General features: G+C 41.1%; 1 protein-coding gene across 2 annotated transcripts in view; it reads right to left on the bottom strand.

Annotated features, from left to right (window-relative positions):
- The window catches only part of gabbr1a (gamma-aminobutyric acid (GABA) B receptor, 1a), an 85,417-nt gene that overhangs the window by 55,135 nt on the left and 17,565 nt on the right, over positions 1–12,717 (bottom strand). For both annotated transcript variants that reach the window (XM_037784171.1, XM_037784172.1), the window contains one exon: positions 3,483–3,643. In XM_037784171.1, the coding sequence (XP_037640099.1) occupies positions 3,483–3,643 (161 nt within the window). The remainder of the gene's footprint in view (positions 1–3,482; positions 3,644–12,717) is intronic.

Consider the following 12,717-nt stretch of genomic DNA (forward strand, 5'->3'; position numbering starts at 1 on the left):
TTGTTTCACCATTTCTCTGTATCTCCACTGTCTCACTCCATCACTGTTAATAATTGATCAAAGTTTGCAGTCTCGGCTTTGATATATCCATGGCAACGGCCTGCGCGGAGAGTGTGTGTCTGCACATACTGCAATGCATGTGTGTGTGTGTGTACGCGTCTGTCTGTGTGTGTGTAGATCTCAGAAGGCTGTAAATAGTCTGATGCTGTCGCCAGAATAGCCAGAGAAACAAGCCGTTCTGCTACCACGGGGTATCTGCATCCATTAAAGGGACAGGCTGGGATTAAGTGTTGAGCTTCATGAATATTGTATGATGTTGAACAAGCTGAGGACATCGCTTGATACTACCAACCCTAATGGTCACGAACTAGTGTGTCAATGTGTATTTAGGCATCTGTTTGCCAGATCCAAGCCAAACTTTAACGCGTGTCTCGTATTCGATGCCGCTGTTTGACTTTAAAATACGCAATAAAAGTTCCTCATCATGATAAATTCAGGTCAAGAGACTCTGCTGCATAATTACGCTTCTCCTGCCTTGATCTTGAGATGCGAGCAAACAAAGGGCCAGTTACCGCCCTTGTCTTAATCTCACAGTTAAACAAAGAGTTGTGCTCACAAGGGTGGAGATTCACTCTCTCTCTCTGACCAAACAAGAATAAGGAGTGAGTCGTAATATCATAGCTAATTAATCCCTATTCTTATAATTGCTTTTCTGCCTCTCAGAGAGTAAGATCCTCATTACTATTCCAGCCAGGTGAAAAGTGTTTGCAATGAGAAGGTAAAAAAAAAAAAAACCTCTTTCCAAACACACTGTACCCTGAGCAGGGAGCAATAAATTCCCCCCTTGATTTAATTCAAGGAATTAACAGCGTCACTCAGACAATGTTACACCAGCCTCTTTGAGCTGTTCTATTCAAAGGATCTGCATCTATTTATCGAGCCGGAGGCGCCAGTGACTCCTGAAGCACGAGGAGCGATGTCTCCCAATCCCTATGAAATCTGTTCATGCCATTGCTTTATCTTTATGTTTATGGCAGCTACATCTGCAGCTGCCTGCTCCACTACACTTGTAATCAGAGGATGCACACACACACACACACACACATTTGATCTGTTTAGCGTTTGATTGTAAAGAACAAGGTGGATGCATAACCAAATGTGAATAAGCATGCACTGTACTATCAGCTCTGCATACATCCAGCATATGAATTTGCACACATATTTTCACAGAGCTGAAATCTTATTTGTTTCTGTGGTTTGCTTCAAGAGTAACTGTGTTGCCATGCCAACTCTCCCTCTCTCTCTCTCTCTCTCTCTCCCTCGTTCTCTCTCACAAACACATTCTCTCTCTCTCTCTCTCTCTCTCTCCCTCGCTGCTATTCTGTTTAACAGGATTCCAATGCAGAGCCTTGTACACCAATCAGAATAAAGCTCGTAGCAAAATTTCTAACCAGTCCCAGTACAGTTAACTGTTTGGTGCCCCGGCCACTCTCCAGGCATCTGTCCTGCAGCATGATTGATAATAACCCTCAAGAGAGAAGACATACTGGATATCCAGTAATTGTTTTCATGTGTCTCTCCACTCATCCCGCTGTTGAGAAAAAATGGTTCCTTTTGGGGGGGAAAAACTTTCAGAATAACAATTAGGACAAACAGCAACAAGGCGCAAATAAGAGCATTTGTTTTACTAAGATAAATAATGTGCTTTTTAATTAAAGTCTCTGTCAGTGTAGTGGGTGGTAATCTGGGGCAGCGAGGGGAAATGAAACCAGTCGGGGGGCGGATATTGGATTTATGGTGGTTGATAATGCTGACATTTTAAAATACCACCATGATTAATGATTGATGAGCAACAAGCAGGAGGTGTGTTTGTCCATTTAGCACTAAACCGGCTCTCTGTATACGTGGCATGGCAGCCCCCCTTTGTGAAGCAGAGTGAAGACTTGAGGGGTTAGTTATCAGTGGGGTGACCTTTTTATGAAAGCTCCTCTTTGAGACATGTGACCATGGGGAAAAGACAGGTGTTCCTTAAAAAATGGCAGCCTGTCTTGTTTTGGTTTTTTTTAGCAACGTGACATTTAATATACCTGAGATGCATCTGGAGAAAAAAACAGACCGGGAAATATAATAATAAGCTCCATAAAGTCAGAAAACATTGCATCACAATGAAACAGTGCATGACTTCTGTGATTATGAGTGTTCTACAGTATTGTTATACTACATGGTACAAGAGTTTCTCCACTACTTTAAAGTCAAAACTGCTTCACCAAATGAAAATCTGCTCAAAGATTGTAGATCAACCCCTTGAGAAATTCTATGAATCAGCCTCTCATAATAACATATAAAGGCTGGCTAACACCATCGTCTCTGATCCCATGTTTTGAACAGTGAATATGAATTGTTACCATCAAATCGGAGATACAGAGTTCCACGATTTAATAAGGTTACACTGAAGTACTCTATTGTACACCAGTCTAAATATGGAGCCTAATCCCAGATCAAATGTACGTTGAAGTGCCCTGAATATCGTCTTCTGTGATTGTAATGTTTAAATGTATGTATCCTTGTTTCTTGTCTTTGTCCTTTCTGTGATGTTGCAAATGGAGCTGCTGTTATGAAAAACAAATTTCAGACCTGTCTGACAATAAAGTATTATCGTGTTATCGTAAATGACACTTAAAATGACATCAGTTATGATAATTAGAGAGGCAGGTGATTAGATCTCCCCTCACTGACTGAACCACACAGATGCACTTAAAGGACCCATACCGTGCTCATTTTCAGGTTCATACTTGTATTTTGTGTTTCTACTAGAAGATGTTTACATGCTGTAATGTTAAAAAAACAACTTTATTTTCCTCATACTGTCGGCCTGAATATACCTGTATTCATGCTCTGTCTGAAACGCTCCGTTTTAGCTAATTTCAACGGAAATGCAACAGAATTGCGTTGCTTGGCAACAGTTTGGGTCCATGTTTACTTCCTGTCAGCTAATGTTATTTACATACACTGCAACCAGGAAATAAATTGGGACACATTTTGAATGTTTACGTTTAAAACTGTGCAATGATCTATATATATTGTGTATTTGTGACATCACAAATGGGCAGAAATCAAATGCACAATTTTTGCATACGGGCTGTGTGTATTTCTTCATATATATTGAGCTTTTTGATAGTTTAACAGTATTTATATATAGCACTTACACCTGCTTTATAATATATAAGACATGAAAATTCCACTTTTTACAATATGGGACCTTTAAGTACAGTACTTCCTCTGACTCTCCAAAGCCAGAGTGGGAAACATATAATAAGCTCCATATAAAGTCAGAAAACATTGCATCACAATGAAACAGTGCATGACAAATGCCACTTAAAAATGACATCAGTTATGATAATTAGAGACTGACTGACACCACACACATGCACTTAGGTGCGCACCTCCTCTGACTCTCTCCAACCACATGCACTCTCACTCACCATGCTGTCGTAGTGGATGAGCTCCAGCTCGTAGTCGGGCAGGATGTCGCTCCTGTTGTTCACCAGGTCCAGGGCCATCTGAGCGGAGGGCATGCACGCCTGACCGCCGGGCCAGCCTCCACTCATCGGGAAAAGAGCTCCGATGTACAGCTTCTTCTTTCCTGCGGATGATGGCCGTGGCCAGAGGAGGAGAAGGACCATGAGAGATGCCCGGAGGAGGAACATCGCATGACTTCTGCACATCACCAGCAGCATGGTTTCAAGGTGAGCTGAACTGGAGACAAGTTGCTGCAGCTGAATCTGATTTTTCGTGCGTAATTTTGTTGGAACTCAACACGTGTCCGGCTCCTAAACGTCGATTTTGGCAGATATTGTGCATGCAAACTATTTACTTTTAATTGCAAGTGTTTAGCAATCGAGTAAATAATCAAGTCGGTGTATAATTTAGCATAATGCACGGTTAATTATATACATGCATGCTGGATTATTTTCGGGTACAAAGTCAAACACAGTTCAGACTTTTGCAGCGATCATGTGAGGACACGCGGCTGCTGCTGCTGCTCAACCTCGAGGAGCTCATCAGTCAAGTTTCCATCCAGCTCGTATCATATCTGTGCAATTCAAACACACATTTGTTGCAGTGACTAAAACGAACGCGTCGCTTTGTGCTTTGCAATCAATCATGAATATATTGGACAGCGCCTACTCACGAGTTTTACGCACAAAAGCAAAAAAAGGACGCGCGAATTAGATGCTGTGGAGTCCGCGCAGAAACACGTCAACCGGGTCGAATGAGATGTGGATTTTGAAGCTGCATGCTAAAAAAAACACAACACACAACAGTGTGAAGTGAGAGCTGAAGCAGCTGAAGCAGCAGAAATAGAAGGCAGCATCTCTCCAAAGCCCTTTAACGCAGAACGTATTCCAACAGATGAAACGATTTGCCGCGGAAAAAAAGCAAAGCAGGCGCGCCAGAGAGCCAGAGAGCTGCGACTGAGCCACTGCAGCACCGACAGCAGGCTGAGAGAGTGTGTGAGAGGAGAGAGAGAGAGAGAGAGAGAGAGAAAGGAGAGGAGGAGAGAGAGAGAGAGAGAGACAAGAGAGAGAGAGATGAGGAGAGGAGAGAGGAGAGGAGAGGAGAGAGATGAGGAGAAAGGAGAGAGATGAGGAGAGGAGAGAGAGAGAGAGAGAGAGAGAGAGAGAGAGAGGAGAGAGAGATGAGAAGAGAGGAGAGGAGAGGAGAGAGAGAGAGAGAGGAGAGGAGAGGAGAGGAGAGAGATGAGGACAGATGAGAGGAGAGAGAGAGAGAGACAAGAGGAGAGGAGAGAGAGAGAGAGAGAGAGAGATGAGGAGAGAGATAGAGAGATGAGGAGAGAGGAGAGGAGAGAGAGAGAGAGAGAAAGAGAGAGAGAGAGAGATGAGTGTGGTTGGGAGGAGAGAGGAGAGGAGAGGAGAGAGAGAGAGAGAGAGAGATGAGGAGAGAGGAGATGAGAGAGAGAGAGAGAGAGATGAGGAGAAGATAGAGAGATGGAGAGAGAGAGATGAGTGTGGTTGGGAGGAGAGAGGAGAGGAGAGGAGAGGAGAGAGAGAGAGAGACAAGAGGAGAGGAGAGAGAGAGAGAGAGAGAGATGAGGAGAGAGGAGATGAGAGAGAGAGAGAGAGATGAGGAGAGGATAGAGAGATGGAGAGAGAGAGATGAGTGTGGTTGGGAGGAGAGAGGAGAGAGGAGAGGAGAGGAGAGGAGAGAGAGAGAGAGATGAGTGTGGTTGGGAGGAGAGAGGAGAGGAGAGGAGAGGAGAGGAGAGAGAGAGAGAGAGAGAGATGAGGAGAGAGGAGATGAGAGAGAGAGAGAGAGATGAGAGGATAGAGAGATGGAGAGAGAGAGATGAGTGTGGTTGGGAGGAGAGAGGAGAGGAAAGGAGAGGAGAGGAGAGGAGAGGAGAGAGGAGAGGAGAGAGAGAGAGAGAGATGAGGAGAGAGGAGATGAGAGAGAGAGAGATAGAGAGGTGAGGAGAGGATAGAGAGATGGAGAGAGAGAGATGAGTGTGGTTGGGAGGAGAGAGGAGAGGAAAGGAGAGGAGAGGAGAGGAGAGGAGAGGAGAGAGGAGAGGAGAGAGAGAGAGAGAGAGAGAGAGAGATGAGGAGAGAGGAGATGAGAGAGAGAGAGAGAGATGAGGAGAGGATAGAGAGATGGAGAGAGAGAGATGAGTGTGGTTGGGAGGAGGCTCTGGGCAAAAATCTCCTCAAAGATTTTCTAATGAGTTACACGCTGCGCTCAACTTAAACACTACATCCATCCAGCGGAGTCCCACACAACCTCATTTTGTCACATTTTCTTCTTTTGCATTTAGCTTCTCTGACTCCCACTACTTGCTGCTGCAGCTGCTGCTGGCTCACACCGTACACTGTAAACAATATCTGTTAGTTTACAGCAGGATTTCAACAGTATTAACCTGTTATTGCTAAAAACAGTGCTTTACTGTTAATACAAAAGTAAACCTGTTAAATTACGCTCATAGGCCGTTTTTTAACTGAACTATAATGCATTCTTAATCAACTGTCTAAAGTATCATCAGTAACAGTTTCATGCAGTATTTTTTTAATTCTGGGACCTGATCTGCACATGTGAGGCTTGTACATTGTACATGATTGTAAAATCAGTGAATTAGCTTTATTGTTCTTCATCACATGTTGTTCTGGTTTGCATTCTGTGCTTGTAGCCAGCTAGAGACAGACATTTTGGGAAAACAAGTCTATTATAGCCTTTTTCCTAACAAGTGCCTTTAATTGTATTTAGTGTGACTATTCCTATATATCTGTAACCTGCTAAGTCTATTCATTTACGCAAAAAATAATGTTGTATGTAAAAAATACAACCTAAATAGTGCATTAAAACAACAACATAAGTAAGATAATGTAAAAGAAAGGTGGAAAACAGCTATATAATGTATCTTTAAACAGTAAATTAACTGTAAAATACTGTGAAATTAATAAAAAAAAACAGTTCAAACTGTATTTTTCATTAACAGTACAAAGCTGTAAATTTCAGCGACAGTATAATAATGTTAATTTTACAGTAACATAAAGGCAACCCTGCTGCCAGTTCTTTACTGTTATTTTACTGGGACATTCTTAACAGTGTAGGCTATATAGTGCATCCATAATCAATTTCTGATCAATGCATCAGTTCAAGGAGGCTAAATAGTGACGTTACCGGGGTTAAAGGTCAATTTAAACAACTATCAAATACCCAGAGGGTATAGCATGAATTTGAGTCATTTGCATGTCTAGGAAGGACTGGGTGGCAAGGTGAAAAGCAATACCACATATGTTCTCATATTGATAATATACATAGACAAGCATAGAGTTATTGACCCCACTAGATGCCACTAAATCCTACACACTGTACCTTTAAATAATCAAACGTTTTTACAAATCATCCTGAGGGGGACATGAATGTGTGATCCAAATTTCATGGCAATTCATCCAAATGTCAACCTCATGGTGACGCTAGAAGAAAAGTCAGGGGATCACCAAAGACAGGAGGGTTTATCCTCTGGGAACCATGAACGTCTGTACAGAATTTCATGCCAATCCATCAAATATTTGTTCGGATATTTCAGTCTGGATCAAAGTTGTGCTTCGACAGACCACAAGGTGCTATTGCTAAAAACACTGATTTTACTCTTAGAACCTGCACGATCAACAACAGTCATTTAAATGCTGTTGAAAATGAATGTAACCTTTAGCCTGGTTTTAACTTAGATACGTAGATGCTGTTTGACCTGCAAATCAATAACTCTATGCTTGCTGGCCTAGCACACACGAGTAGTGAGCAACACTGCTCTGTAACCACCTCTGCTAATTCATAGACCATTTCATCTCTTCCTCCTCTCCACGGCCAAGTCTATAAAATGCTACAGAAGCTGCTTCGAGAAATCAGCAAAAAATGTGGCAGGCGGTATCAGTCATGGCTGACTTTATCTGCTTTCATTTCACGAGTAGAAACAGTGATGTAGTTAGTGTCGATAAGAGAGAGACTGGACTCCCTGTACACCTGTTTGAACCCCCTGTTCACATCCAGCAGTCACACAAGTGCACACAAAGTCATTCACAATGGCCTTTAGGCTTTTAACGGACCAGTGTGTAACATTTAGGGCAGTGGTTTCCAACCTGGGGTTTAGACCCCTCTTAGTATCAAAATCTAACAAAGTATTCAGTCCATACTTGTTGGCGTTTAGCCTTTCAAAAAAACATTTTCACTGCGATCAAAAACGCATTTGCTCTCCCACTTGATGCACACAAAGGGAGATATTAAAGGCACTGCATTAAAGGAGCAGTCAAGCAGCAATCTAATAACGCCATAAATTACATCTATTTAACGACAATAACCAAAAAGCTATTTTGGCTCTAACGCTATTATAGTCAATTAATTTAGTCGTTACCAAAAGAAAGATCATATTATGTATCTACATTTGCTTGACGAATCTGTCAAGATGTCATCACTTTATGTTGACGAAACTGACGAGTTATATTCATTAGAATAGAAAGTTGATTTAGTAATAAAAAAATTTAAAACTTAATGATCTTACATGAATGATCTGCCAACATCATTTGATATTGATGAATCCTTTGAGGGATGTTCCATCCAAAGGTTAACTGCTCGTTATCTAAGAACAATACTTTACCAACAATTCTTTTTTTTGCCATTTCCAATGCAGCCTATTTGGATTATTGACTACACTCTTATTCCATTTTATGCTCATGTTTTTGTAGTTCTTGTGTAAGCGCTCTAATTGCAATGTAATGCCAGTGTTAAAGTTCCCTCTTGAAAATTACTTATTGCAGCAATTGAGAAGGAGACCATTATTTCTTCAGTCTAAATTAAAAACCCTCCGTAGTTAGGCGATGGAATATGACTATTATATCACCCTGGTTCATTACCCAAATCTCATTATCTGGATATCTCCATGTAGCAGAGAGCTATTCAGATACAGCTGCTAACAAGCCCTCACAGGCTGAGGTGAGTGTAGTGATCATCTGCTGGCATTTGCCTTCCACTTTCCACCTCCTCATCCTCGCTGCCACCCCGTGACCCATCCAACGCACTATCAATTATTCAGCCGTGAACTTTAAATGCTTTTTTTTGCTCCATAATCCTACAGCCAACACATGCAAGACGCACCAGCAGCTTCGGGCAGTGCAGTGTTAACAACCCCCGTGGTGGCAAATGCCACATTCAGAGGAGACATTATCTGTGGCACAGCCTGGAGAAGATGCAGTGGAGACATGAGTGCTGTAACATGTTGCTGAGCCGCTTTAATGAGGGCCTTGTACTGTATGTTTGTGTGTCTGCAGTTTGCACACTGGGCATCCTTCAGGAGGATAATGGCCTGTTTTCCTCCTGGCAGATGCGTTAGTGGAAAAACACTATTTTGGATGTTCCATTTTTAACACCAGATTACATTGTCCTCCACCTGCAGAACACATGTTATTCAGGAAGCAATCCAAATGATTGTGAAAATGCTCTGACATAATATATTGTGTAAAATCAATCAAGACCGAACGCTGACATTTTGTGGACGTAAGGTTTTTCCACAATGCTGACGGTACAATTCAGACCCATTTTCATTGTGCAGAGATCAGACTTTTGGTCAAAGAGTATTTCATAATCCATTCTTTGTGGGGTTTTTTTAACTTTGCTTGTCGTACCAGATGGGCAAGGTGAAACCTGTATTTACACATTGCAGGGTCAGTATCATTGGAACAATTTAAAGGAGCATAAATGTTGGCCAGCACGCAATAAAAAATACAGTTCATCATGCAGTAAAAAGCTCTAACTTCGATACAATATCATCATTACATAATTTGTCCAGCAGCAGCAGCAGCAGCAGCACAGCACACATTACCTAGTTTCCAATACTCTGCAGCACCTCAGCTATTAGAGTAATATATCATTCCTGAGTATCAGGGTGGAAGGGAGTTAAGAATAATAAGTTCATTGTTCGACTGTAAAAAATACCGTGCCACTAGGGCATAGCTTTATAGCAACATTTGGTAACCGATGACTATAGCTATGAAAGAGGAATACCATCTGCTACAGCACTACCACAGTGTTTAGACTGTATTCAGCAGCTTTAAAGAGGATTTATTATGCGTTTTCCCTTTCCTTTAGTGTGTTATGTAGTTTTTTGTGCATGTAAAAGGTCTGCAAAGTGACAAGTCCACACCAAAGGGAGTTACTCTCCCCGACAGAAACACTGCTCTCGAACTGCCTGAAACACCTTGATTGAAGTCCTGCGTTTTCTTCTGTGATGTGGTGATGTCACCAATTGCATAATACCTACCTAGCAGCTAGTTTTGGCACACCATCAAAAAAAGCAATTTAGAGTAAGGCTGCGCAATTAATTAAATATTAATCACGATCACAATTTGGGCTTCGCACAATGAAATGAACACGATCGACTGCGGTATTGACATTTAAAATGCTCCGCTCATAGAAAACTCTGCGGCAAAAATCAAACGCTTCGTAAACTAACAGCTAGAGATGTCAATCAGCAGCCGATTGAAGCCTGCCGGGTTTCACCAGTCTCATATATACGATTTTTTTGCCGGTCACACTCACATGTGCAGCCGCCACATGATGGTTTTACATCGGCACACAGCGGCACAGTCAGTAACGTCACACACGCACACAACATGTCGTCAGTGTGGAAGCTCTTCAGTGTGAGTGAAGAAGAACATAAAGCTGCAATTTGTCACAACTGCAAGTCCAAAATAAGAAAGAAAGAACCTTAAAAACATTTGGAACAACTAAGTTAATCAGACTCTTATTATATTGTAATTCATTCCCATGATGCTGCTCAGAGTCATCACAGTGACCGGCTCGTCTGCCGACAGCACGGAGCTGAATAACTAATGTTAACAGAGGGTTACATTATGGTAGAAGCTATATTCAGTAAAAATGAGCAATGGAAGAAGAATTATAACCCTATCATGATGCGTTCATATGTAATCTTGTAAAATGTAGTTTTTTGACAAGAAACGTAAATAAATGTTTTCACAGCAGTATAAAATAGATCTTAGAGGGAGGAATATGACCTGTTTAACTTCCTAACACTAGCTCTAAGCAGCTTATAATATATAATTAGAGCTACTAATGCCAAGATTTTTTTAAAAGCAGTGAAAGCAGTGCTCTGTATATATAAAAAAAAATAATCGTGACATAAATTTGGCCAGGAGGGGGGCCTCTTTAAAAATCCATTTCTTGCCACGTGTGAGGCTCAAATTCACATTTCCATCGGATGAGGAGTGTGAGTCGTGTTTTTAAATACCAGCATAACTTTTTGGGGCAACCAGCCTATGAACAGTTTGTAGGGCTGTAAGTTTTCACATCATGTGATACTGAACAGATAACTCACATGCCACGTTTAAAGCACTGCTGAAACCCCAATGATACAACCCATGTTCTTTAAAGGATGAATGTGGCAATATGTTGTCTTATCTTCAACAAATCCTGTGAAAAGACCAAAAACCAACAATGAATTTATACAACTATAGCACTGTCTGTGTTGCCGAAGGCTGATATATCTAATTCCTCTGTGCCATAGAGCTCTATTGTTGTCAAATAAACTATTAAAAACACATCAATGAGCCTTCATGGGCTTTGATTACGATGAACACGGGCACTGTAGTTTATTTTGAGTCAGTCCCACAGACACCGTCCTGCTGCTGTAAATACTCCCTCGTGCACCAAATGTGTATTAATCCACCACTGAAAATAGTCTCCAGCAAATGCAGTTTATATTCCTGTTTTAGTAACATTTTTAATAAACTAATCTATTCAAAATTCAACTTTGTCAGACAAACGCACATCCCAAAAGGTGCAACAATTATCTTCACATAAAGACAAATAACAAACCTGCACACTTTTATCTCATTGACAATTTTTAGTTGAACATGTTGACCACAAATGGGAGATGGACTAATACATTGTTGTGTTTGGAGAGAAAAATAAAAAGATATATATATATATAGAATAATGCCACCCATTCTCTTCAATGCCTGTCAGCACTTCTAAAATATAATAATCTTAAAAGATTAAATAGCATATTAATAGAATAATCTAAAAATAAGGGCTGTCAATTTATTAAAATATTTAATCGCAATTAATCGCATGATTTTCCATAGTTAATAACGATTATTCGCAAATTAATTGTACAGTTTTTATCTGTTGAAAATGTACCTTAAAGGGAGATTTGTCAAGTATTTAATACTCTCAACATGGGAGTGGGAAAATATACTTGCTTTATGCAAATGTATGTATATATTTACTATTGGCAATCAATTATCAACACAAAACAATGACAAATATTGTCCAGAATCCCTCACAGGTACTGCATTTAACATAAAAAAATATGCTCAAATCATAACATGGCAAACTGCAGCCCAACAGGCAACAACAGCTGTCAGTGTGTCAGTGTGCTGACTTGACTATGACTTGCCCCAAACTGCATGTGATTATCATAAAGTGGGCATGTCTGTAAAGGAGAGACTCGTGGGTACCCATAGAACCCATTTACATTCACATATCTGGAGGTCAGAGGTCAATGGATCCCCTGTGGAAATGGCCATGCCAGTTTTTCCTCGCCAAAATTTTGCATAAGTTTGGAGCGTTATTTAACCTCCTTCGTGACAAGCTAGTATACCATGGTTGGTACCGATGGATTCCTTTCTAGTTTCATATGATACCAGTGTCTTCTCTCTAGCTTTAAAACCCGCTACAATCGGAAAAAAATCGCAAGTTGCGTTAATGTGTTAAAGAAATTAGTGGCGTTAAAACATATTTGTCTTAACATGTTATCGTGTTAACTTTGATAGCCCTACTAAAAAATATAATACAGTGTCCATGTACATACAGTAGATACAGAGTTTGGATAGAGACTGTGTTGGCTTGTTATGTCCCAGTTGTTTACTTGCTTTGTTTCTATTGACTTTGCACCTGGTGGTTTTGTTATACTGCACTGAAAGTAGAGATGCAATCCTACTGCATATATGTGCACACACACACACACACGCACACACACACACACACGCGTGCGCGCGCATCGACAGGGTAGAGCAGACACAGACAGGAGCAGGGTATTAACCTTTCTCCCGCTGAGGAGGCAGTAAGTGGGTGGTGATGGCACATGGAGTGGAGAGAGAGAGAGCAGAGCCAGAAGGAGGTCACTAT

The sequence above is a fragment of the Sebastes umbrosus genome, chromosome 11, assembly GCF_015220745.1.
Source record: "Sebastes umbrosus isolate fSebUmb1 chromosome 11, fSebUmb1.pri, whole genome shotgun sequence".
NCBI classification, from domain to species: Eukaryota; Metazoa; Chordata; class Actinopteri; order Perciformes; family Sebastidae; genus Sebastes; species Sebastes umbrosus.